Raw genomic sequence first — 27498 nt, forward strand, 5'->3', positions numbered from 1 at the left:
CTAGTAGACTCAAACATTAAAAGAAAATGGCTCAAGTTAGAACTATAATTATGATGTAAGCTTCTTTCTCCGCCCAGTATCACACAACTTTGTTCCTTTCAAAAATAATGAAACATCCTTAATTTCCATGAAGATAATACAAAAAATTCATGGAGATCATAGAAATATAAATTTAAAATTAACGTGTTTCCAAAATGATTATTAGCGAAAGCATAAAAATCTCCTCTTAACAATCTAATAAAGTCAACCGACTGAAGGGCATCTGGCCTCATCATTCCTGAGCATATGGAACAGAAATCCTGTGACCACCACTATCTGCCCGTTTGACTAGAGACAAAGTGTAGTATCTATCCTGATACTACACTTAGTCTATTCTGTCCTCAGTCAGTAAAGGAGAAGTCCTTCTTGACTGAGGAAATTTTTAATTTGTGTTCCAAACCAGAGTGCCTTCTTTTTTTTTTTTGGAGAGCTGGATTTTCCTCACATTAAAAACCGACATTGTACCTAACTGCCATCATAGGGAGGCAAATAGAAATACTGTTTAACTTGCCTTCCAATTGCACATTCGCCATACAGCAGTGCATGGCTAGCAATCTTGCCATTGAACAGGAACTTGATTACGTCAGATTCACTGTTGCCTTGCACACACGTTAAAAAGTTTGCAGTATTCAGAAGTGTTACCGTTGTCAGCCAATCAATATATATGGACTCCAATGTTTCACGTAAAAAGAGTACTGGCAGATTTTGTAGACATCACTCAATTATATCAGCCAACAGGCCCTAGAAAACATTGCTGGCTTCCAGTGGATCCTCAAATGAATCGGCCTTGACAGAGAGGATAGCAGATGGCTCAATGGAGTTTCCCTTTACAAACAACCAGTTGCTTATATGAGATGTAGCTTGTGTTGACACTTTTAGGCTATCTTCAGGATGAGAACTGACAACAAACTCTGGGCATACATCAGCAGCAACCGTCAGCAATCAAAATCTGACGATCTTCGACAGATTTGTATTCCTAGCTATCAATGTTGAGACAAGTGGAGCGATACATCTGGCAAAATGAGACTTCCTCCACAACCTTAGTCACTTGATGCACCACACTGGGGACCATCATGTAGTGACTTGGCTTTATGAGTGCTTCTTCATAGCTACTGTTTGTAGAAACACTACATCTTTGCCTGCCATCCAGCAAGACATTAAATAAAATATATTAAATTATTATTATTAAATATATATTAAATTGAGTTTTAGAATAAATTCAGTATAATAACTTAAATTTTCTTTTGGCCACAACTTCCTATTAAAAAAAAAAAAAAAAATCTAAAAATATGCACAAATAGAATTAATAAAAGGGGAAAAAATTCAAATTTAGAAAAAAAAAATGTATATTAATGAGATGTCATTTTGCAAATCGATATGTAAATTAGAGATACGATCATGTGGACATGTTCAATATAGAAGATTGGAGTTATATTTTGTATATGAAATTATAGTTTTCATGTCACTGATTAATTTAACTGAACAAAGAACTGATATATGACTCCATTACCCTACTGTAACTGATTACTATCAATTAAGCACCAAATTTTCAAATAAAATAAATGAAACAATTAGGATATTTCGTTTTTTTTATGAAAATTTTTTAAAAAAAGTTATTTTTACAATCAATTTTAGACCAAAATACTGTTTATAAACACTTTTGTTGGACTTTTGAACGAATACACCAAGTGGAGAGTGGGGGTATGTTACATTAAATTTAGATTTAAAACTGTGTCCCCCTCTCTCAAAAAAAAAAAAAAAAATTGAATTTCTAAAATTTTCAAAAATCGTTATAATTTGCTAAAATCAGAGGACACCAACATTATTTAAATAAACTAAGTCAAAACAGAATGGTTACAGAGTTTGACGTGTGTTCATCTAAAAATGAAACTGGAATTTTAACTCAAAATGATTCCTCATTCAATATTTATTAATAATGTAAATTAATATACAACCATTTTTAATTCCTAAACCAAAATTTTCTCGCATTTTTCTGACTGCAATCTTTAACTGAACAAATTAGTTTAAAATGTTTATTTTAAAAACATCAAAGTCAGAATTTCCATTATGTCTGATTGAGATAGCAACAAACATAGAATTCTGCTTCATATACATTTTAGTCAATTATTGGTACAAATTTCCAGAAATGTTCTTTTTAGTCTTGTTTGAATTTAGATTTTTAGATTTTATCCACTTAATAATTTCAGCGTGGGAATAAGAGTGACCATCCCCTACCTCCACAGTGATCTAATATAGAAAAGGCTGTCAGTATATTTGTCTGTTTCCATATTTTCAAACTATCTCTTCCGAAACTAAAAGTCACAGCAGTGCTAGGAGCTGCAAATGATTGGATTTTTTACGGACAATTCTTTTATAGGTCTTTAGCCGGTTAAAATAGTTTTTAAGGGATCAAAAATGGATCCAAATTCTAAAAAATAATTATACATTTTTGTACATTCATTTTAGTTTATTTTTAATCAGTTCATATGCGTGTCACGTTGGTACAGTGGTAACATCACCAGCTTTGAATGCTACAGTTTTGCTTTCAGTTTCAATTCTAGCTGATAGCATCCAAATTTTTTTTTTTTTTTTTTTTTTTTTTTTTTTTAAATCACAACTATAATATATACGAAATCTGGACAAATTAAAATATTATATATAAGCATATTTTAAGACCGGGCAAAACCGGGCATTCCCCAGCTAGTTTAGGATAAAACGTTTGGTGCCTAATTGAGTTTTAGAATAAGTTCAGTATAATACTTTTTATTTAATATTAATATTTATCTTGAAATTTGATCGACGAAAAAACGTTTCCTTTGAATCAGACTCACATGGGCTCTGTCTTCTTCCATCAAGAGCTGTGAGAAAAAAATTAAATCAAGATGAAAGGTTTGTAAAATTTATCAATTTTTTTTGCTTTCTGATTTCTATTCAACAAGACGAATTTTGAATTCCTTATAGCATTGATTAAATTTAATATTCATTGTAAAATTAGCCGCATTTAACCAGCGATACCTGGGTGTAGGATTGACAGTAAAATAATTCAAAATATAGTCATGCTCACTTTTCTAAGTAGGATTTTTTTTTAATTAGTTTTCCTGATCTTATTTTTCATTTGATTAAATATTTGATTAATAGTGAACAAAATAATTCAATGTGCATTTATCAGAGTTACATATAAGCAAGAACAAATAGTGTTTGATAGTTGTAAAGAAATGGAATTTTTTTTTTTAATTGTTTTACAAATGTGGTAACATAGCAATAGTGTAATGTTGATAAATTTCAAAATGTTTACACAGAGAATAGCAAGTTTGTTTTAATTTTAGCAGAGAAATTTAGGTAAACATAGGGTCCTAAACTCCATACTGACAAAAATTCAGACATCTATATTATTATCATATTATTAACATTGTTCATTGTTTTGCATGCTTTTAACAATTCTCTTTCCTTTTATTACAGCCTATATACCTGTACTTCTTGATGAATAAAGCCTTGTTCACAGGTTATCATTTGCCTTCCATGTTGTCCTCACCACAATTATATTTCTAACTGTTCGTCTATTCCATGTTTTCTCAAAAACTATTGGGCCAATCTAGCTGAAATTTGATATGAACCTTTGTTATAAGGGTGCAGCCAATTAAGTATTATGACATCTGGTTGATGCATAGTTAGGATAACAGGTTAGTATTTAATGTAAAAATGAGCAAAAATTTAACCATATTCAACGATCAATTTCGTAGAAAACACTCATTCTAAGTCGACTTTTGCCCATTTTTAATGGGTTAAAAAAATCTAGTTAACATGATTCAAGTCTATTATGTTGCCATGAACTTGCATGTAGAATCTGTATAATTGTCACTTTTCGTTAACCCAACAACTAACCCTAAGTCTTGGATAACAATTACAATTAATCCAATCATTATCTTAAGTTCCAGATGCCACCCTGTACTTAAGATTGGATTTTTGGTACGACAAAAAAAAAAAAAAAAAAAAAGTTTTTTTTAATTATTACTAAATTATTTTGCCCTTCTTTTAAATGGTACAAAAGTTATATTGATAATATTAACTTATAATTGTGAGATATTTCTTCTCACCTGTTTTTGCTTCAAGTCAGAGGCAAAAAATTAACAATTATAACAAAGTATACCTCTAAAACTGACACAAATTTTATTTGTTCTTCGTTGCAAAAAAGGAAATGCCTATTTTACCTCTAAATAGAGCTGGTAACACCTATCTTCAGCAGGAACTGGAATTCGGGTTCAGCACTGTTTGAAGATCGGATTAATTACAGCCATTTGAAGGAGCTGATATGATGCTTTTTGATGAAAGATTCAATTCTCGACTAGAGTAGACATTACAGAAGTTCATAAAGAATGTTCATTTGAAGGAAAAGTCATTAATGACAGGTCAATAATTCTGACCTTAAAAAGTCTGAGAGACATGATTTAGCCTAATCATTTAGCTTTAAAATAAAGTCTCAAAGAGACGAAGGGTAGAAACGCCCAAATGCCCCATATTCAGAGAGTTGAGTTCTATATTTCTTCTCCGGCTGCTTGTCTGGAACTGCCAGAAAAAGGAAAAGGCATTCAAAAGCCCGTCAAGCCCATCGCTCGGTGGTTAAAATCTCGACCAATCTGATTGGTCTAAAAGACGGTGGCCAATCAGCCAATGATGGGCTTGCTTATAATTGTAGAATTTCTCACATAATATAGTTACGTGTTATGTATAGGGGAGGGGGGTAATTCTGTCATGAATTTTGGAAGTGCCTAGCCATTACAGGGGACATAACCGTCTCCCTTTTTCGCTATTTTAATGGCAACGTTTTGTTTTAGCCGATAGCGACAGGCTTTTTGGTGCTTATGCATTTTTGGTATCGCGCTATTTTTAAATATTTTTTTTCCAGTTAGATTCAAGTCTCACGAGATCTTTTATTAATTTTAAATTGTGAGGTGAAAGATCTTTTATTATTAAATTGTTACATGAAAGCACAGAATAGTTACAATGTTAAGAATGGCTTTCAAAATAACATTATTTTAGCACGGTACCAAAAATGCACAAGTACCGACTTGTGTTTTTTGTATAAAAAAAAAAAAAAAAAAAAAAGTTCTACTCCATAAATTTTTGTAATTTTTTTTTTTTCTGGGGGGGGGGGGGGGCTATATTATTTTCGACATGACAAGTACTGTCTTTTGACTTAAAACAACATTTAAAAAACTTGATCTGTCGACTATCTTACCACGCACCCAGAATATTAATCATCTAAAGTGCCCCCTCCCCTTTTTAAGGAAAGGCGTGATTTCAAACTGACACCTGAATTACGTGGGGGGTCCTGTTTGCCTACCCTTAGTTAATAAAGACCCTCAACCCCGCCGTAAGGCAAATTAAATAGAATACCGGTTTTTAATCTAGTGTGAAGAAAAGAGAGGTTACTTGATTATTAGAAAGAAAAATTGCAATTAGCTAAGGCTTCTCTTCGGACTAAACAGATATTACTCTTTTGTCTTGTAAATAAATCGCCCCCTCAACTACTGAGCGAAGTTAAAAAAAAATAAACTCCAGACACTTAAGATTGGCCAAAAAAATCTTGAATTAAAACTAAAAACTTATATTTCATTGTTTAAGGACATTAAAATTATCGCCTTGTGATAATGAGTGGCAAAGTTACTGACGGACGAAAAACTGATCGAAAGTTGACGGTGTCCCGGTTTACAATGCCAAGTTCAGGATTGAACCCCAAACGTTTCGCCCTATAATTTAAAATGTTGCGGTCGAGGGTTTAAGTTCAGTTTCACATTTAAAAGATATTGTATGGAAATCAGAACAGCTGCAATTTTCATCTCGTGTTCGTAAGTTGAGACAGGAAATTTTTGCTCAATAAACACCGGCCGCAGTCAGTCTCCATTTTTATTTTAGTTTTTTTTTTTTTTTTTTCCTACTCAAGCTTTAGTAATATAACTTGTGTCAAATACACCTATTCAGATATTGGGTTTTAAAGAGGGGATATATATAGTCAAATGCACCTATTCTACCGTGCTGAAATAACGTTATTTAGGAAGCCATTTTTAACATGAAGAGGGGGGGGGTATTCTGTACTTTCACCTAACAATTGAACTTGTAAATACTATTTTAAAATATATATATATATATATATAGCGCGGTACAATAAGTGTATAAGCATGATCAAATAATTAAATGTCAGTTACTTTTCAGGTTTTTAGGTGTTTTTTTTTTTTTTTTTTTTTTTTTACGAGAGTACCCAGCGTAGTATAAACACCCCCCAACCTCCCCATGTTAGGAACGGCTTACAGAAATAAAACCGTCCATGTTAAGAACGGCTTTCGAGGTTGGGGGTGTTTATTCCGAAAGCCGTTCTTAACATGGGGATGGGGAGGTTGTGGTGTTATACTACGCTGGGACGCTGGGTACTCTCGGAAAAAAAAAATAGATTTTTATTTATGTATTCAAACGACGTGATTTGTACTTATAAATACTTTAACGAGCTCAACAAATTTTAAGCTTTTAATTTAATTAAGAATAAAACGAACTTGAATTGTTTATTTTAATAAAGGGAGAGGGGGGTCTTCTACAGAATTCGATTCTGTTTTTGTTTGTTAGTTTGTTTTAACTTTAAACTAAGTTTGAACCTTAGTTTGGTTCAAATCCTGTAGAAGCACAAAAAGGGGAAATTTTTTTAATATATATTTTAAAAAAAAGGAGAAAACGAAACGTTTCACAGGGATTTAGAAAGAAAAAAGAATTTAAACATTCAATATATAAATTCATTTTTTTTTTTTCGATTATCACAAGTAAATATGAAGTTTATATTCTTACCAAGGTGCAAAGAATTCAATCAACATAATATCATGAGGATCCACCTTGCTTGCAAAATTCGATGTTTTCAGATCAAGAACGTCACTTGCCAAAGACATGCCGGTCGTACATAGCACCATAAACAGCACGGCGACATGCAACATGATGGAAGGTTTATTTGCGGCCTTTTCGGAAGGAATTAATATTATTACAAAAGAATAATCTACTTTTCTTGGCAGCTAAGCTATCCAAGAAAAAGAAAAAAAACCTACAACGTTGAAGACTAAACGTAACAGAAGAGTTGAGTGAATTAAAAAGCTGATAAGTTGGAGTAGCTCTTCCTTTCCCTCTTGTTGTTTGCCTTGCTGTCCGCCTCTGATTGGTCCACGTTGATCAACCCGACAAACTACTTCCGGGTCAAACAGCCACCAGAGGTCAATAAAAATCAAGCGTTTCTCTTGACGTCATGAAGCTAACTTAAACAAGAAAAAAAAAAAAAAATTAACTACCTGTACCCGTATTGGCCGGCACGAGCTACGGCGTTTAGGTCTTGACTCGTTGTTTGTTTGCTTTCATTTTTGATACTTCTGGAGTTTACGGACCGTGCTGAAATAACGTGATTATTTAGAACCCGATTCTTAAAATGAGGTTTTAGTGAGGATTCGGTGTTTACTTAGCATTAAACCTATTATAAAAATTAAATTGCAGAAAAAATCTTTTGATGTAGATACCCGTCACGGAACAGAAGACGGCGTCATACTACAAAAATCATACATTGATCATGTACTTTTTTAAATATATATATATATATATATATATATATATATATATATATATATATATATATATATATATATATATATATATACGATATCAATAAATTGTATCCATTACAAGGCTGGTTTTGATCGCGATACTTCGAATTGAGTTGTCTCCCCCTTTATTAAATATGCCGGATCAAATCATAACATCTCACTTCATCATAAAATTTGATTTTATTAGTTAAAAAAAAAAACCTACTTGATCAATTTACGTGATGGTACTTGTACAGTTTAATCAAGACATTCAAAAATGAAAATATCGAAAAAAAAGGTTATATTGTACGTATCCGTTTTGGAATGAAGATCTCATTTCATTTAATTTAATCAAGTAGTTTTTATTTTACAGCAGAAAAACACGTTTTTATGAGAGCGCGTTGAAGTCAGCCATTATGAAATTTGTTGAACACGCCACGGGGAGATAACTCCAGTTAAAGCGCTGACACTTCCTCTCCATCTTTATTACTAGCTTTTCTTCGTAAAAATCGAACCTCTTGCTCGGTATCATAACAAATTGTTTTTTCGCTGTAAAATAAAAACTACTTTATGAAATTAAGTGAATTTTTTTTCAGAGAACTTCAGGCTATAACGAGTACGTAAAATATAACTTTTTTTTTTCAATATTTTCATTTTTTTAATGTCTTGACTAAACTGTACAAGCGCTTTTTTACGATATTAATAAATTTGTATCCATTACAAGGCTGGTTTTGATCGCGATAGTTCGAATTGAGTTGTCTCTCCCTTTATTAAATATGCCAGATCAAATCATAACATCTCACTTCCTCATGAAATTTGATTTTATTAGTTAAAAAAAAAAAAAAAACTACTTGATCAATTTACGTGATTTTGGGAATAGAACATCTTTGTTCCGTGACGGGTACGTACATCATAAAGTTTGTTTTTAAGATTTTTCTGCGTTTTTGTTTTAAAAAATAGGTTTAATCCTTAAAGACAAGCAGCAAATAAACTATTTGTGCCCGAAATGCCTGGACACAATGTCTTGATCCATTGTGTTTTTACTTTCATTTTTAGGTAATTCTGCAGTTCACAATTTTATGAAATAATAACTTTACTATTTAGAAACCCATTCTTAACATCGAGGAGGGGGGGATAACTATCCTGTACTTTCCCCTCTCTTGGTTACCCTACTCATTTGTGACCTATTTGCATTAAAAATATTTAATAGAAGTTATAATCATTTTAGATGAAACTAATGGTATGTAGCTTAGTCAAATCAAATGCAGAATAGGTTCAAGAAGATATTAATAATTGATGTTTGGTAACATTTTAGAGAAGGCGGTCATTAGTTTTTAGGGAATGTTCATACCGGTTGTTGGAGTGTTACTTTAAGGTGTTTTGTAAAGAGAGAAGTATTTGGGGGATGAGCTGGATTCAGAAAAATATTTCCAGTGAAAAAGATTTGCAGGTTTTATAATCAAATGTAAGAAAAATAAGATACATTGTCATACACAAAACAAAAAACAAAATAAGTTATGAAGGCATATATTCACAAAGGAGATCATTTATATATGTTTAAAATGGAAGATTTACAGCAATAGGATAGATAAGTATACGCTATTTTGATACCATTTCAGGACGACATCACAAATGACAAAGATCTGAAATACACAGATTCATAGAACTAAGTAAACAAAATAGTTACGGTCACATAACATAACAGGTATAGTTATGGTACATATTTCTCTGTCTTCCCCCAAATCATAGATACATCCTCCGATGGATGGGGCAAGAACTGATTGTAAATGACTGTCAATATACAAAGATGAACACACAAAAAATTTCACACTGTCTGGTCAGGAAATAGTGAAAAAGAAAGAAACAGAAACACATCATGGGTAGACTGGCCTGAGAATTATTCTGCTCCAACTGTTTGAACATAGTCTTTCAGTCATAGCAGCTTCATTTTCTTTCAATTCAAGCGTCTTGATGTCACAATTCTGCTGACAGGCACAGGCGTCTCTGGCTGCTATTGGTTGGTGGGTTGTCAGAATTGATGGGATCATAGGTGGTGACGACTAATGCAATGCTTGTTGCAATGATGGGGAGGTCGATGGATGGTCATTGACGTCACTGCTAGGTGTGAGCACTGACTTCTCTAGATCTGATTCGCCTCTCTCAGCATGCACCGGTGTTGGCATGGTGGAAGCAGGGGTGTGCTGTTTATCATTAGGTGGCATGATATCATGTGGTTGTTTGGTTGTTGTAGTAGCACAGTGACCAGATGAGGGCATATCTTGGGTTGATGGTTTTTGCCGGAGCATCAGGTTGCTGTTGATCGTGACACAAGTCACCTCCCAGGACTTGTGTGTAACAGCGAACCATCTGAAACTGTTCTGAAATTCAAAATGGCTTACACTTCTAGATTATCTCTGGGAGCTTAGATGGGGACATACTTCTGGAAGAATTTTCTGTTTCAGAGAATCACATTACCCGATCCATCAATGCATACTATATATTGATTGAACTGGCGCATTTTGATCACCTGACCAGTTTTGCCCCATCTGAATAGCTGGAGCCACTTTGATTTTGGATTCTGACCAAATCCCTCACAACCAGTAGCTCGGCAGACTTCATATGCCTGTTTCTCAGTGCTTCCTCCCATGACAACAATGTGTCGCTCCACATGTCATGTGATCTGTAACAGCCAGGTAGAATGAGTGTGAAGTTTTTTATGGCCTACGGAAGATGCACATTGCAGGAGATAATTTGGTATCCTTGTCCTGAGTATTCCTGTATTGCAGCATTGCATGCTGGAATGCATCAGTGTTGAGTTCTCCATCTGAGCCAGTATTATCAGTGAGCAGTCGTTTAATGGTTTTGACATCAATCTTGGCCCTGCAATTGCTGTGGGGGAAAGCAATGGATGATAGGTGATAATGTACACCCTAGTTTTGTAGGAACTGCATGGTGGCTGGTGCAGTGAACTCGGGTCCTCCATCAGAAGACAGTTCGTTTGGTATACCAAATGTGATGAATTCCAGAGAGAGTCTATTAGCCAGATGCCCCACCAGAGGTTATTTCAACTGTGCGCTAATTGGAGTATCTATCAGCAATGACTAAGTGGTTGATACCTTTGTAGTCGAAGAAGTCAGTACATACACACTGAAAGGAGTAGGCTGGAGAGACAAGTGTTGCCGGTAGTGAGCTGGGTTGGGAGGATGCAATACACTTGCAGTGATTGCAGTTGTTTCAAGTGGCCACAACAGCAGAAGTGATTCCAGGCCAGAAGATGGATGCTTCAGCACTCAACATCATGGATGAGATGCCTTAGTGTGCAGAATGAACTGTCTCAGTGCAGGGGGAATGACAATACGCTGTTTGTATATGATCACACTGTCAACCATGTAAAGGTCCTTGCAAAACTGGTGGCGCTCACGCAAGGACACAGGTAATGTATTGTGGGATTCTGGCATTCCAGATTTGATAATCTCAACAAGCTTCACCATGTTTTCGTCATGGTTGCCTGTATCGAGTTGATGGATGATAGAGCACAGTTCTGGAGAGACTCTTCCACATCAGAGTGACACTAACCACTATGTCGTATGGAGAAGAGGATTGTGTGGCTGAGGTCAGAGAATGGTGGCAGACGAGAAATGTGTTCCTCATGATTGGAAACAGATGCGATGTTGTCCATCAATGGTATCTGTTAGGGTTGGAGAACACTGATTGGATGGCAAGAGATAGCATCTGCTGCACAGTATTTGGCACCGGAATGTGAATCATGTGAAACCTGTAGTGCAAGGTCTTTTCTTTCAGGTTACGCAACTGAGCATTGAATATGCTTTCAAATGATCTGTCACCAAACACTTTCAGTAGTGGTTTGTGGTACACGGCTATTGTAAGGTCATCACACCCGAGAACGAAATACCTGGTTTTCTTCAGTGCATCAGCCACCGCTAGCGCCTCACCTTTTATTGGAGTGTAACATGATTTGGCTGAGTGTGTGAGATGGCTCCCAACAAAGGTGAATTTCCAGCCCTCATGATAGCAAAAGGGCTTTTCTTTGGGACAATGACAATGCTTTTGGAAGAGTCAAAATCCAAGACTGTTCTTTGACCAATTGATGGCAAGGCAGTGGGATTGGACTTGTCAAAGATACAGACACCCTTCTAAATTCCACTGAGTATAACTGCCTTGGATTCCAGGAACAGGTTGTCAAGATATGTATTCTATGCAAATGACATTCTCTGCTTCAGGAGGTGGCGAAATGATTGCATTTTGTCCACCATGCTGAATGCATAAGACACCTGGTTCACCAGACCAAACCATGAGCATATGTCCATGATGTTTTTTGGTGCTGGGAAGTCCAAGATAGCTTGCAGGTATCTCTTGCATGGCCGAACGTTGTCAAGTGTGATCTCAAATCCAGCGAAGTCCACTATGTCCTGGGCAAAGACAAACTTTTCAGGGTTGAGAATAATGCCATTTCTGCTGCAAATGTCCAGCCATTGGCATGCTTGGAAGGAGTTGTCTTCAATCTTGTGAAACCACAGGAGTGTGTCATCAACGCACTTCATCTTGCATGGCACATCAGCAACAATCTTGTTAAAACGCCACATGTAGCTATCCCCAGAGACAATACACCCCTGTGGGGCAGATCGATATCTGTATCTCCCCCAAGGGGTAATGAAAGTTGTGAGGTGTTTATCTCTGTTACGGATTGGCACACTGTGTTAACTGTTCCAGGCATCAAACACCATCTTTTTTTTTTTAGCATGGGGCACAGACCTGGCTTGATGAAATGGTGAGTCTCTCTTGCCGCATGAGCATTGAGAGGTTGAAAGTCAACAGTATGCCAAGGTTTTTCATTCTTTTTTGCACAAATGACCATTCTATGGCACCACGTTACCAAATCACCAATTGGCAATGGTTCGATAACTCGTAGTGTCATGTCTTGATCCAGACTTGCCTTTACCTCGTCTTGCCAGTGCAGTGGGATGAGGATAGGTGTGTGGTAGGCCACAGAAAAACCATTAGCTTCATAGATGAGCCCTCCATGAGGGGGAGAGGCTGGTGCTCGCATGTGTTGAATGTACTTGCGTTGTATAGATTGTGCAAATGCTCCTCCAGTTTTCTATGATTTTCTACTGTTGCGAGGTAGGGAAGACTTGAATGAACTGGTGGTGAAAGTGCGCGTTTGGGACAGTCACATCCAACATCATTGTGATTCTGAGGCATGCGAGTTTCCTTGATTAGTGTCTGTTGCGCTGACAGCACCATTTCTGTTGTATGTCTCTCACCAATTGAGGGAATATTCTCGATAATCAGACTAAGTGTAACACAAGCTCTCTGCTAATAAAAGATTTGTCCACACTGTCAGTAATGTACACTATCTGACATGTTTCTACCCTGTTGCCTTCAAGGTTTTGTCGGATAGTCGGAGAACCGTTGCGCCAAGAATGTTGATACCTTTATCATTGGTGGCATGTATCCGCATGGTGACAGGAACGAGGTCATGCTTTCTCAGTCCCAATTGATGGATTATCTTGATACTAGCTAGGCAACTTTAACAACCAGTATCAGCCATGGTAGCAACAACAGCCGTTTTAGGCTGAGATATAAAGGTTGAACCAAAGCCGAGTTATTCATATATCTCATGGGTGACTTTTGTCATGACATTAATAAATTGTTGATCGTGAGGTTTGGTTGATCCCCATGTCAGACAGCTGATTATAGAGATGGTAGTCCAGGGTCAATTTGCATGCATTATGGTGTCCGATGTAGCTGGATGCCACATATAGAGTGTTAAAAAACGGCTACTTCATGTAAAGTACATGATTTTGGTGATGTTTCTAATTGCCATTTCTTTCTATTTTGTTGCAGCACACACTTTCATGGTGATTTTCACGATTACATCTTTTGCATACATGTCCGTAGGTGGAACATTCCTTTTGTCAAACACTTGCAAAGGACTTTCTGCCATGTCCAGTTTCTCCGCATGTAATGGCATATTTTGGATCTGTCAGTTGTATTAGTGTTACAGGTAGCTGCATTTTTCTGTCGTCAATAAGTGTAGCAGCTGTAGCACTGTGAGAATCATGAAGTTGGGATGCTGAGCGTTTTTTGGCTTCTTTGGCGTCAAACAAATTGAACCCCCCCCCAGCGTCAGGTCTTGGTTTTTGTCACCAAGGAGATCTAGCTAAATTTCTGTGTCCTCAAAGCCATGAAAGAGTACATCTCGAAGGATAGTTTCCATGTAATTCATCTCCTCATCCTAATTTGAACTCTTGATAACAAATTTGCACACTCCAGCTTGTTTTATCACAATCCTGGTGCATGTTATATAGAGTATCACATGACACCATGATGTTCTCCTTTGACTGCGAGGACTCGTATTGTTTTCAGCACATCTTCTGTTTGTCAGTTAATGAGCCACCTGCAGTGCAAGTTAGGTCCTTGCATAGGGATTCATTGCAGCATTCTAGCAGTTGCACGATGAGGTCCTTTCTTGGTTGCAGCAACATAGTTTCTCCATCTAGTGATGAAACAGAACCAGTCTTCACTTAAACCAGCTGGGAATACAGTAGGTCGCTTCACTTTCTTGACTCTTGCAGCAACTGTGCTGGTAGAGGCAGCTGTGCTGTGAATGGTTGTGTATGTCTTCAGGAGTGCTGCAACCACAACAACATCCAAGTTGGCCGTTTTATATTCACAGTCCGCGATAGGGAATTGTACCACAGACATTGTGCAATTGGTCTACTGGTGGATGTGAAGGTGGTTGTAGGATGGGTGTGTGCTTAGGATCAGGTTAAATCAATCTTCATTATAGACTATTATATATACACTATTTTATATACACTATTTTGATACAATTTCAGGATGACATCACAAATGATGAAGATCTGAAATACACAGATTGGTAGAACTAAGTAAACGGAATAGTGGTAGTAACATAATAAGTATAGTTATGGTACATATTTCTCTATAGGAAAACACAGAATGTCCATAAATATTTTAGAGTTCATTAGCTGAGACATTAGAAGAAGTCTGGATTGATTAATTAAGAACCGTGAGTTTCAGGAATCAGGAAAATTGTTATCAAAACTTCTCCACTGAATTAAATAAATTATAATTCATTGAAAGTTGTTGTCAATGTTCTTTTGTTTTTATGTTAGTAAGATATTTCAGTGATAAGGTTTGGGAATATTTCAATTGCTGAGTTGTTTAAAATGAGCAGATAACATTAAGGGATTCAAGCAATCATTGTGTGCGTGTGTCACATTTTGGAAGTGTTTTTTTTTTTTAATTTTCTTCCTTTGAAGATGGTAACACTGGGTATGGGGCAGCCAAACCAGCTGCCAAGATTGCTCTGCCAAAACCAGATGCCAAGATTGCTCTGCTTTTTATTGAAACCAACCGAGAACTCTTTTTAGTATCCTCGCTGTTCCCTTAAGTGCAATTGTCTGGATCTCTTTTGCACTTGGTTCACCAGGAATATTAGTTAGGTTATACAAGTGACAGTGTATGATTACATGAGTTGAGGATTGTGGCGATTAAGGAGACGTAGCACTGTCCGAATTTTTGGTTTCAACTGTTTACTGAAAAAACAATCTGTCCCTTTTAAAGAGTTTAGATTTAGATGGCTCCCAGAAATACCAATTCCAATAAATTCCGAAAGTTCTCTGATTGGTCAAAATATAATTATTTGTTTATATTAATTCAAGCCTACACAATGTCAGTGCATAGAAACGAGTTTGCACACTTTGATTTTGGACACCAAAGATTAAACTTTAGTGCTACACCATAATACTTGATGTATGTGCCCTTGATATGAACTTCCTACCTTTGCATTGGGGCAACTCTTCCAGACAGAGGTTAACTGTCATGGAAACATAAATAAAGGCACTTACTTGTGTCAAAAGTTAAAATTAAAATATAGTGCCGTGTTAACATTTCTACATGTAATATTTCATATTCTAATTATACATGGTGTCCAGAGGTAGGATTATTAAAAAAAAAAAAAAAAAAGAAATCAGGAATGCAACAGCCCATCCCAAGTCAAGAATGGAAAAACTTATGCAGCAAAGCCAAGACACGTGAGTGAATTTGAATATCTCATACTTACACCTAAACCGTTCATCAATTAATACCTCATACATTTTACGCATTTTGACTTTTTATCTACTACAACCACTGAAAATGTCTAGCCCTCGACAAAACAGACCAAAATCGACCTAGTAGTGTTCAATGCTATGCATTTTATGGCATGTTTATTACATACTGAGCAATACGCACCCACACCATTTTTGCGCCACTCACACGTTACGCCTGAGCACCCAATCATAGAACCAGGCTTATCAGATAATAAATTGATTATCTTCAAAGATGTATGGCTCCACTACAAAGAAATGCCACAGCTCACCGACCCCACAGAAACCCAAAATGAGCTACGGTCCGCATGCAGTTCGTCTGTTAACGAAATGTTGTTCAATATCAATGGTCCAGATGCCCCAAATAATGCCACAGAGGAACAACTGCTAGGATACATAAAATCTGTTGCAGTGAAGTCTATCCACTCTGAGCTGTACTGGCGACAATTCTTTGTCATAAAGCAAGGTGATGGGGAAACTATCACATTTTTCAATGCCTGATTGCGTCTGCACTTTTGAAAGGGCAATGTGATTGCAATAACCAATGATGTACAACCTCATTCTGATCAAATTCTAAATCATTGCTGGCTTACATTTTCCACCAAAGTAAAATTTTGACAAAGATTAATTCCCTGCCAAAATCAAGCGACCTAACTGAATGCCTATTGATTCTAGAGTTTACTGCTGGAGCATCGAACCACTTTCAACTGACAGAGACTCCACAAATTGTCCCAATAAAATCTGCATTGCCACAAAAATTCCTGCCATAGAATAAGACAAGTAATGGCACCAAATGCAAAGGTTGCAGTCACAAAGCACACCCAAAGGGTCGTTGGCAATGCCCCACTTGGGATAAATCATGCCACAAATGCAGAAGAGAAAACCATTTCTCAAATACATGCCACAGCAGAGCATTATCCAATGCCATAATGGATGACATTTCTTTCATATCAACCAGGAGTATGCAGTCCAGATGACTAAAGAAAAAAAGAGAATTCTACATTGTGCATGGACCAACAAACCAGTTGATACCAGACCGACCAGAGCCACCTCCATTCATTAATATTAAAGCTACATTGAATACATGAATAAATGCCCACAAACACTTTGGACATTTGATGCATACAGATATGAAACCATGAACCACTCAATTAGCTGCCATGGCAGATACTGGGGCCCAAACCATTATAGCTGAAGAGGATATATTAAATGATCTCAAGTCCACTTCTAAATATCTATTGAGCACTAGGCATCGATTACGTGCTGGAAGCAACAACAATCTGTCCATAACAGGAGCTCTAATCACTATGTTAACACTTGGTGATGTGACATGCTTGGAGATAATTTACATATGCCCAAAAATGAAGAGCCTATATATCTCACAGATGGCCCTGAAAATCTAAGGATTATCAACAACTTTCCAACATAAATTAGAAATCAGGCAGCCACAACAAAAGTAAACTGCAAACCAGCTAACAGTACATTAACTCCTTGCGGATGCCAGCAGCACATTCAGCACGTGTACACATCAGAAGTTGCAGCCTATGACAGGAGAACCATTCACCATTACATTCTTGGACAACTACCAACACAAGGCCGTTCACAAAACAATCCCTGTTCCCCAAACACTGAAAAGAAACTGTCAAATCCCAGCTAGGCGCTGGTGTTGCACTGAACATAATTGAACCAGTGCCAGCTGGGAAACCAACAACATGGTATTCCAGAATGATCACAGTTCCCAAAAGTGACGGCAGTCCTTGTAGAACAGTCAACCTGCAGAATTTGAATGCACCAACAAGACGACAAGAGTATGGCACAATCACATTGACACACCGGTTCTCGCTAGATCACTGAAGTTAAGCAATGTTGAACCTGGCCAGTACCAGATGAGTGACCATTTGGGACGGCTAGACACTGTATGTACCTTCTGGGAAGGTTGGGTGTGGGGCTAACACCCTCACCCCGAAAAAGAACTCCTCGCTACAAAAGCATCTACAAAGTTGTAGATGGCCCATGCCTCTCCAGGGGTCAAGGTTATGGGAGTGGGGAACACGATATGAGATATCCTCTTCATTCAACCATGTCAATAGGATAACCCTAGGAAAAAAGAAAATCATCCTCGATGCCTGGAATGGATATCACAGTGCACCCCTTGCTGTGAAAGCACAGGATGCCACCACTTTCATCACAGAGTAGGGCAGATACCGATATTTTTTAACTCCCCAAGGTTTCCATACATTTAATGATGGCTATGCAAAGAGATTCGACACCATTACAGAAGGTTTCCCTCATGTAACCCATTGTGTGGACGATTCCATTTTATAGGAGATGATGTGGCACAATCATTCTTTGTGCTAGAAAATCAGATCGTATTCAACCCAAATAAATTTCATTTTGTGAAAGACAATGTGAAATTTGTTCGTTTTAACACCAGTCTAACAGGGTATAAACAATCTAAAAACTCATCAGAAACTTTCTACCCCCCCCCCCAAATATAACAGGAGTCAGATCTTTCTTAAGTTTGATTAACCTGGTCCCATATGAGTTTGCCCAAACACTCATGATGTCATCTTTCAGGGAACTGCTTAAACATAACAGTAGTTTTTATTGGGATGATACATTGGAGCAACAGTCTAAGGATAAAATCCTAGACATCATCCAGGATGGCGTTCAAACATTCGAGATAAATCGCCCAACATGCCAGACAACAGACTGAAGGATTTACTCTACTCCAAAAACACTGTGAGTGCACATCTACAATGGACCACTTTTGTGGGCCAGGACACTGGAAGGTTGTATATGTTGACTCCTGATTCACTAGATCTGTTGAAAGCTGTTTGTTTTGGGCTGCCCCCACCTGATACTCGCTATTAACCACTCACCCCTCATGCCAATATTTAATGATCATGACTTAGATGAAATTAAAAATTCCAGGATATTAGAAATGAGAGAGTAGACCCTGATGTCAATACCAGGCAATTCTAATAGTGGAGCAAATACTTTGTCTCGTATCTCTGCACCTACCACCAAAGTCACAGCAGCTGAATCAGACAAGATGGAAGAAGCATTGTAAGCTGGAATCCCGGTACAACCAGGAAACATCTCCCATCAAAATGGCATGAGTACAACAAGAGGCTAAGGTAGATCACCAATAACTAAGCCCCATGGATACAATAGAAAATAGGTTCCCTGAACATAAAGATCATCCAGACCCAAAAATTAAAGAGTTCTGGAATGTGCAGAATGACATGTACAGCCCGTAGTATTCAAGGAATCTATGCAGTGAACTCATTGATCAGCTTCATATTGACCACCAAGAGGTCAATAGTATGAAAACCAATGCTAAACAATGTTTTTGTTTTTTTGCATTGTATGCATGCACAATTACAAGAAATCAATGCAAACACTGTAACAACATTGCCCCATCAAACCATAAGGAACCCATAATCGCATCTGCCCACTCAGACTACCCTTTCCAGCCAACAGTCACAGATATCTTAAACATGGCTGAATGGAAAGATATAATATATAAGATCAAACAGATATATCTTTAATGCAACAGGATGCCTGAGTCTACACAGTATGCAATATTTTATGAAGGTACTTTGTGAATTATGGTGTGCCAGAGGAAATTGCTTATGATGGTGGGCCGCCATACAACTCTGATAAATGGAAGATGTTTCTAAAGACATGGGGCACATATCTGCGAGTATCATCAGCCTATTATCTGCAAAGCAATGGCAAAGCTGAAGCACCTGTCAAGTACATGAACAACAAACATTAGCTCACTGGATATAGACAAAGTGGCAAAAGCACTTCTACTGCACCGCAACATCACCGACACCTGACATAAGTGCGTCACTAGCAGAACTTCTGTTTACTCATCCCGTGAAGGACCATTTACTAAACCTTACAAAATTCTGCTGCAAATGGTTGCAACTTACCGACATGCATGAAAAGGCCATCAACCAGTAATTCATCAACAATACAAAACACACTGAGAAGAGGCAACAACTTGACCCATTAAGTATTGGGGAACACAAAATCAACTTGGACACAAACCCCTGCAGTGGGACAATATTGGCACAGTTGATTAAACCTTCCCCCACTGACAGTACCATATATTAGTTGATGGCAGCAGAAGAACCACAGTCCAAAACCACTGTTACTTCCGCAGGATAAACACAGATACCTGCAACCTGGTCCATGATGACTCCTTACCAGAGGCCTTACCAAACAACAAGATTGGCAACCATGCCCACAATTGCCTGTCCTACCCAAACCAATACACCTAGAAAGCCCTCAAACACAAATAACACCAACACCACCTGCCACCCCAAGAACACCAATAGGGAACAAACATCTACAAATGACAGAGATAATATAAAACAAAGAACTAGAGACTAGGTCTAGACCTGTTCATAATGTCGATTTAAGGACTTCCAACTAGGATGACATTTTCTTTCTTTCTTTAAAAAATAAAAAATAAAATTTTTTTTTAAAGATGTAAGTAGTAAATGTATCTGACCTTGATATGAACTCCCTACTTTTGCATTTCCAGACCGAGGTCAACTGTCATGGCGACATAAATAAAGGTACTTATGTGCAGCGTAAGTAAATATCAAAATATAGTGTCCTGTTGTCATTTCTGAATATGTAATATTAGCTGGCCACCCGGCGTTGCCCGGTTGTACAATACGCTTAAACATGATATTTTAATTTATTCATATTGTGTACGTATTATTATAGGATCAATCCTCTATTGATTATTATATATTACAAGAAATAATTTGTCCGGTGGACTTATTTTGATAATGATAATGTCGTTCATCAAATTTTGTCTGTGTTTGTTTACAATATCATGTCAGCTGATATTTGGGTTTGACGATCTTAAAAATAGTCTTTCTTCTCTTATAGATAAAAAAGAAGAATTTTTTACAGGGGATTATTTTACGTTACACCGACTAAGGTTACACCAGTGTAACATAAAATATTTCCCTGTAAATATTCTTTTTTATCTGTAAGAGAAGAAGACTATTTCTAATGACAGCCAGTATGCGAGTCTACTAGACCTTTTTCTCACAACTTGCCCTGAACTATGTTCAGTTTCTGTTCTGTCTCCTCTTGGATCTTCCGACCACTCTGTTGTATCAATTAAAATAAAAATGAAATGTAATAAGTCCCCACATGTACCTCTCCATCGTACAGTATATCAATACACTAATGCTGACTGGGATAGCTTCCGTACATTTATATTGGATCTACCTCTGCGTTCCATGTTTAAAAAGGATGTGTCCTCTATAGTATCAGACCTGACGGAATGGTTAGTTGTAAGTATAGACCGTTTCATACCCTCGAAACACTTCCAGCAAAAACCTAACAGCCAGCCATGGTTCTCTCCAGAATGTGCTGCTGCCATTGCGCACAGAAATCATTTTTTCCACTGCTTCCAATGTAATAGATGTATGGAAACTAAAGTCGCTTTCAGGACTGCGAGTAACCATTGTAAGAAAGTAATAAAGAACGCAAGAGAGTTGTATGCTCAGTCAGTCAAGTCAAAAGTAGTTGAGCAGTGGCTTGGTTCCCACCAGTTTTGGCAAATAGCAAACAGAATCCTGAACAGAAGTGTGTGCTCTATCCCAACTACCATCAATGGACCTGAGGTAATCTCGTCAGCATCAGACAAAGCCAAACTCCTTGCCAATAATTTTGCAGCTAATTCTACCCTTTGTGACCAAGGCCGCCAACCCCCAATATTTCCTCCTGTATCAGAAAACATGCTATGTGATATATGTATATCTGTACATGATGTTGCCAAGCTAATCAAAAACCTTGATTCCAGTAAAGCAACTGACCCTGACGGTATTCCAATTATAGTACTCAAAAAACTTCAACCAAAACTAGCGCCCATACTTACAAAACTGTTCAAGCGTTGTTTTAAGGAGAATAGTTTCCCATCACCCTGGAAAATCTCATCAGTATGCCCTGTATTTAAGAATTCAGGTGATCGCTCATCCCCCTCTCAGTACAGGCTAATAAGTCCCCTGTGCGTCATGAGTAAGTTACTGGAATCTGTGTTAAATACAGAAGTAATCAACCATCTCAGCAAAAATAACCTTCTTAGTGACACACAATATGGTTTCCATTCCGCTAGATCTACAGCAGATGTGCTTACAGTTATATCTCATAGGATTAGTGAATCTCTCGATGGAGGCAACCTTTCTAAGGCAATTGCTCTTGACATATCTAAAGCCTTTGATAGGGTATGGCATAAAGGTTTACTTCACAAGATCTCTACCTATGGTATAGCTGGAAATGTCTTCTCAATTATTAAATCATTTCTTTCTGATAGGTTCATAAGAGTAGTAGTTGATGGGCAAAAATCAGAAGCTCACAGTATTAATGCTGGAGTCCCTCAGGAGTCCATCCTGGGCCCAACTCTTTTCCTGATCTACATTAATGATCTTCCAAATCACATCCTTACATCATTTGTAGACATTTATGCTGATGACACTACCATTTATGGTAGCACATCTAAGACAATAAACAACCAAGTTCTTTCCGATTCTCTCTCCTCTGATCTTGAGCACGTGGTACAATGGGGAAAGGAGTGGCTGGTTACTTTTAATGCATCTAAAACCAAGCTTCTCTCTTTACATCATCAACGTTCTGATCCCCATCTGGCATCAGTTGAAATGAATGGCTCTCGTCTTCAGGAGGCCTCAAGTTTTGACAAGCTTCTGGGCTTGACCTTTACTCCTGATCTTAAATGGAACTCGTACATCAAATCTGTTGCCAAGGCCGCTGGAAAAATGGTTGGATCCTTCTATCGATCCAGTAGATGTCTCACTGCTAATGCAATTCTCTATCTATATAAGAGCCAGATATGTCCAAGGATGGAATACTGTTGCCACATCTGTGCAGGAGCTGCTAGAAAGGACTTGTCCTGTCTTGATAGAGTTCAAAATAGACTTCATAGCCTCGTAGGAGATGTCCTTTTCTCTTCCCTGCAACCTCTATCTCACAGAAGAGATGTTGCGAGTTTGTCTCTGCTGTATCTTTATTTTCATGGAAAGTGTTCGACTGAGCTTCAGTTTATGGTTTCCCCTTGCCAAACATTCACAAGAAACACTCGTCTAGCTGAAAACACTATTAATAATTCCCCCTACTCTTTATCTGTGCCTAAACCTAAACGTAGATTCCATGAACAAAGCTTCTTTCTTAGAACTGCACGCCTATGGAATTGTCTTCCGTTTTCCTGCTTTCCAGCTGACTACTATATGGTTGTCTTCAAGTCTAACGTAAACAAGTTCTTGATTAGCCATTCCACTTGTTAACAAATTAACCGAATTTCCATTTACTAACGATTACTATATTGTCTAATTTCTACTGTACACTCTTTAACCCTTATCCCCCAGTGGCCTCTTGGCCTTGATAAGTGGTGATGCCTATGTAAAAAAAACAAAAAAAACAGATGGAATTTTTTCGCTTTTCAATACTTATCTGATGAATTTCTGTACAAAACATATCTAAGAACACTGCCAGGCATATAAATTACCTTTGTGTGAAATTTGCAAAAGATAGGTTCAGCCGTTTTGGAACCAATAGGGAAGGAACTCACACACACAGTGACTTTGACTATATATGCAGAGATTTTATACTATAATTATAGGTGCTTGTTAAGATAGAGTCGAAAGATCGATATTTTAAATATGTTGTTTTAAGTAAAAACAACAGTACTTACTTAATTATCATGTCGAAAATAGTAATCTATCCAAAAATTACGAAAATTCATTGAGCAGGATAACTTTTATTGTATTTTTAGTAAAAAAAAATCTATCACTATTAAATAAAACAAAATGTTGACCATTACAGTTGCAAAAAGGAAGGTAAGTATTTCCCTGTATTCGCAATATTCAAGATGTTCACATCTAGGGAAAATGCAATCCCCCCCCATTTTCAATAAAAATTAATTTTAACTATAAATAATTTTCTACTCTATGAATTTTCATAATTTTTGGATATATTACTATTTTCAACAAGTACTGTTTGTTATATCGCATATCCCTCCATATTTACATGAATAAACCAGAAACCAGCAGGAGCAGCAACGGTGACAATAATGGCGATGCTAAGCTGAACTGAAATAATCACATTAAACACACACAACAACATCAAAGCCCATTTTTTTTTATATACACACATCAATGGAATAACTCACACCTCACCTGAACAAAGAAAACCGCCAGAGGAAGCCGTACATCAAAAGAAAAATCAAAATATAAAACACAAACATCACAGCAGATGCAACTCCGGCACCATATAAACACGAATAATTATTTCATGAAACATTGAAACAGTACAACACCTTCTAGAACACATTCACAACTTTCTTAGCTTTAAATTGATATAATACATGTATACAAACATCAAACAGATGACTGCGTACAATACATTAAAACACAAAAAACGAACACAAATAAAAAGCAAAAACGACGACCAGTGATAAAAGCCACCTTTGTCTACAACTACGTCTGCAACATGAGTATAAATACGACAGCTTTTTCGACAAGCAGGCAGATCGACAGCGTGTCAAGCTGTGAACCGCATTCTGTCACCAGCTAGCAGCCGTTAATCCCTAGCAACAACAGCTATTAAAATTACTATGCTCCTGCTGCCGCACCGCCACCATCCCACTCGTGATACTGGACAGCAAGCCTTGAAGACTACCTCTTTTTTGCCGCTGCCGCCACCAGATCACCACAGCTCATCAGACAGGGAAGATCTTCACGGTAAACTTTGTACAAGGAAAGCTAAGTTCTTTGGGCTCTCGATGACTTCGTGATGCAGGTTGTACAACTTAAGTTCATTTAGATAATTTCCCAGCTAGGAACAAGAGCCTTTCAATTCATCTCTTATGGGGGTTTCCTGCCCCTTAGGCAAGAGCCCAGGGACAATGTGTTCTCTTCAATGGCAGCTAGCCAAATCTCTCCTATTTCTAAAAACACAATGGTTTTACCAAACGTAATTTCCAATCATCCTTCTCTTAAAATTATTCTGTTTTCCTCTCTAGAGATTAGTCTTTTCTTTCTCTATCCCATTATCTTATGTTCTTTTCCTTTTTTCTTTTCTTGTGAATCTTTTCTTTCTTTATCTCTCTTTAATTCTCTCTTTCCATTTTCCTCTCTCTCTCTCTTGTCTCTCCTTTCCAACCAAATATATGCTAAAGTCAATTTATTTATCCATCCAAAGAAACTAAGCTATTAGCTAACTTTTGCATTTTTCCAGTTTCGTTTCCACTACTTACTTGGTGGTCTGACACTTAACTAGACCAGGTGGCCTATGACAATATTTCCTAGATGATAGAGCAGACCTCTCGTCAACTTCACGGCTCTTTTCTGTTTATCATATCGGCAATAAAAACATATTCTAGACTTTGGAGAAAAGAATGAATTCCTTAAACCCCATGTCAAACACCCCACCCAACTCTTAGCCTGTAAGCAAGGTAAACCGGTGTTACCCGAGCATGCAACATCGTTACAATACTTGTAAAACAGGTACAGTGGTGCAACGTTGCGGCAATGGTACAAGGATTCGAGTTTGTTTGATAATGCAAGATATATTAGGTTGGAAACTCTTTTTTTTTAGTCTTTTCTAAGAGGGACAGACTAGTTGTAGACGCACATGTCCAGATGTGGCAACAATACTGCATGTATGAGTGAAAGGTGGTTTTGTAGAGATATAGCATACTCTCAGATGTAAGTAATTTTCTAGCATGGTAGAGAGAGAGAGAGAGAGAGAGAGAGAGAGAGAGAGAGAGACCACCTTCTTGCAGCAGCCTTAGCAACATCCTCAATGTAATTGTTCCAACTCATGTTGTCTGTGAATGTTATCTGACAACTTTGTTCACCCTAAGATATACAAATCTTTCGTGTCGACTCTTTTGCTGGGGTAGAACAGTGATGCTTGGTGGTGTCTTATGCTTGTTTCTGTAGGAGCAAGTCATGACTAAGAAACTCCTTAGTGATAAAGTTTGTATCTGGTCAAGAAAGTGCATCAGCTACAATGTTCTGGTCACCTTTTACATATTGTATCTCAGTTGAGAACTATGATAAATAGTCCAAATGATGATATTCTATGGAAGAGTATTTATCTTGTTATATTGCATACCTCTCCAGTTTTACAAAACGTAAATAGCAAGACCAACAAAATACAGAATTAGCAGGAGCAGCGATGGTGACCCAATGACGGCACTGGAAATGAGCCCTGCTTATTGACATAAACAAATCGGGCATATTTAACAAATACAAGTGCATTAAAGACTATTTTCTGTATCCACATTATCAGTTCAATTTATTCAATTCATTTTAGCAAGAAAAATACTAGAAAGGACTACCCGGCTTAAAGACAATCAATTCTGAAGTGTGAACATCAGAGTTCAGAATAATTAATTCAAAGGACAAAGTGAGAGTATAGTTTTACTTGAAATTTACAGCATTAATCCGAAATGAACATGTGAACATACTCCCTAGACAAATAACTCCTTACCATGAGTCCAAAACAGAAATGAGCACGACTCCTACTACCCAAGGCTCTAGTGTCTTTAACTACATCTGTGTGCAAAGTATAAATTCGACCTAGTACCAAGAGCTGCAGTAGTGTGTACGCAAGCCTCAAGGAGTGTAATCATCATCGTCAATATTTCCGCAACTATCAGCAGCAGGGTCTCTGCCATTGTCACCATCTTCTCAACAATCAGCAGCAAAGTCACTGTCAGCAGATGTGGCAACAATACTTCATCCTTGGACGTACCTGGCTCTTATATAGGTAGAGAAATGCATCAGCAGTGGATCGATAGAAGGATCCCACTATTTTTCCAGCGACCTTGGTAACAGATTTGATGTATGTGTTCCATTTTAGATCAGGAGTAAAGGTCAAGCCCAGAAGCTTGTCAAAACATGGAGCCTCCCCAAGACGAGAGCCATTCATTTCACTTGATGCCAGATGGGGATCAGAGCGTTGATGATGTAAAGATAAAAGCTTGGTTTTAGATGCATTAAAAGTAACCAGCCATTTTTTCCCCCCATTGTACCACATGCTCAAGATCAGAGGAGAGTGAATCAGAGAGAACTTGGTTGTGTACGGCCTTCGATGTGCTGCCAATGTCTATGAATGATCTAAGGATGTGATTTGGAAGATCATTAATATAGATCAGGAAGAGAGCTGAACCCACGATGGATCCCAGCATTAATACTATGAGCTTCTGATTTCTGCCCATCAGCCACTACTCTTATGAAGCTATCAGAGAGAAATGATTTAATAATTGAGAAGACATTTCCAGCTATACCATAGCTGGAGATCTTGTGAAGTAGACCTTTACACCATACCCTATCAAGAGCCTTTGATATATCAAGAGCAATTACCCTAGAAAGGAAACCTCTGTCAAGAGATTCACTAATCCATTGCGATATAACCGTAAGCACACCTGCTGTAGATCTAGCAGAATGGAGACCATATTGCATGTTATTAAGAAGGTTATTTTTTGCTGAGGTAATTAACTACTTCTCTATTTAACACAGATTCCAGTAACTTACTCATGATTCACAGGAGACTTTTTGGTCTGTACTGAGAGGGAGATGACTGATCACCTGAATTCTTAAATATAGGGCATACTGATGAGATTTTTTCAGGGTATTGAGAAGCAATTCTCCTTAAGACAA

At 37.4% G+C, this 27498-nt stretch overlaps 1 protein-coding gene across 1 annotated transcript in view; it reads right to left on the reverse strand.

The window, feature by feature from the left end:
* Nucleotides 1-7257, reverse strand: part of LOC145269467 (protein disulfide-isomerase A3-like) — a 39461-nt gene extending 32204 nt beyond the window's left edge. Inside the window, exon 1 of the mRNA XM_080125173.1 lies at nucleotides 6871-7257. Within this exon, the coding sequence (XP_079981299.1) occupies nucleotides 6871-7013 (143 nt within the window). The 5' untranslated portion in view covers nucleotides 7014-7257. The remainder of the gene's footprint in view (nucleotides 1-6870) is intronic.
* Between the last annotated feature and the right edge of the window lie 20241 nt (nucleotides 7258-27498).

This window comes from Euprymna scolopes, chromosome 4, assembly GCF_053919585.1.
Source record: "Euprymna scolopes isolate OS-2025 chromosome 4, ASM5391958v1, whole genome shotgun sequence".
NCBI classification, from domain to species: Eukaryota; Metazoa; Mollusca; class Cephalopoda; order Sepiida; family Sepiolidae; genus Euprymna; species Euprymna scolopes.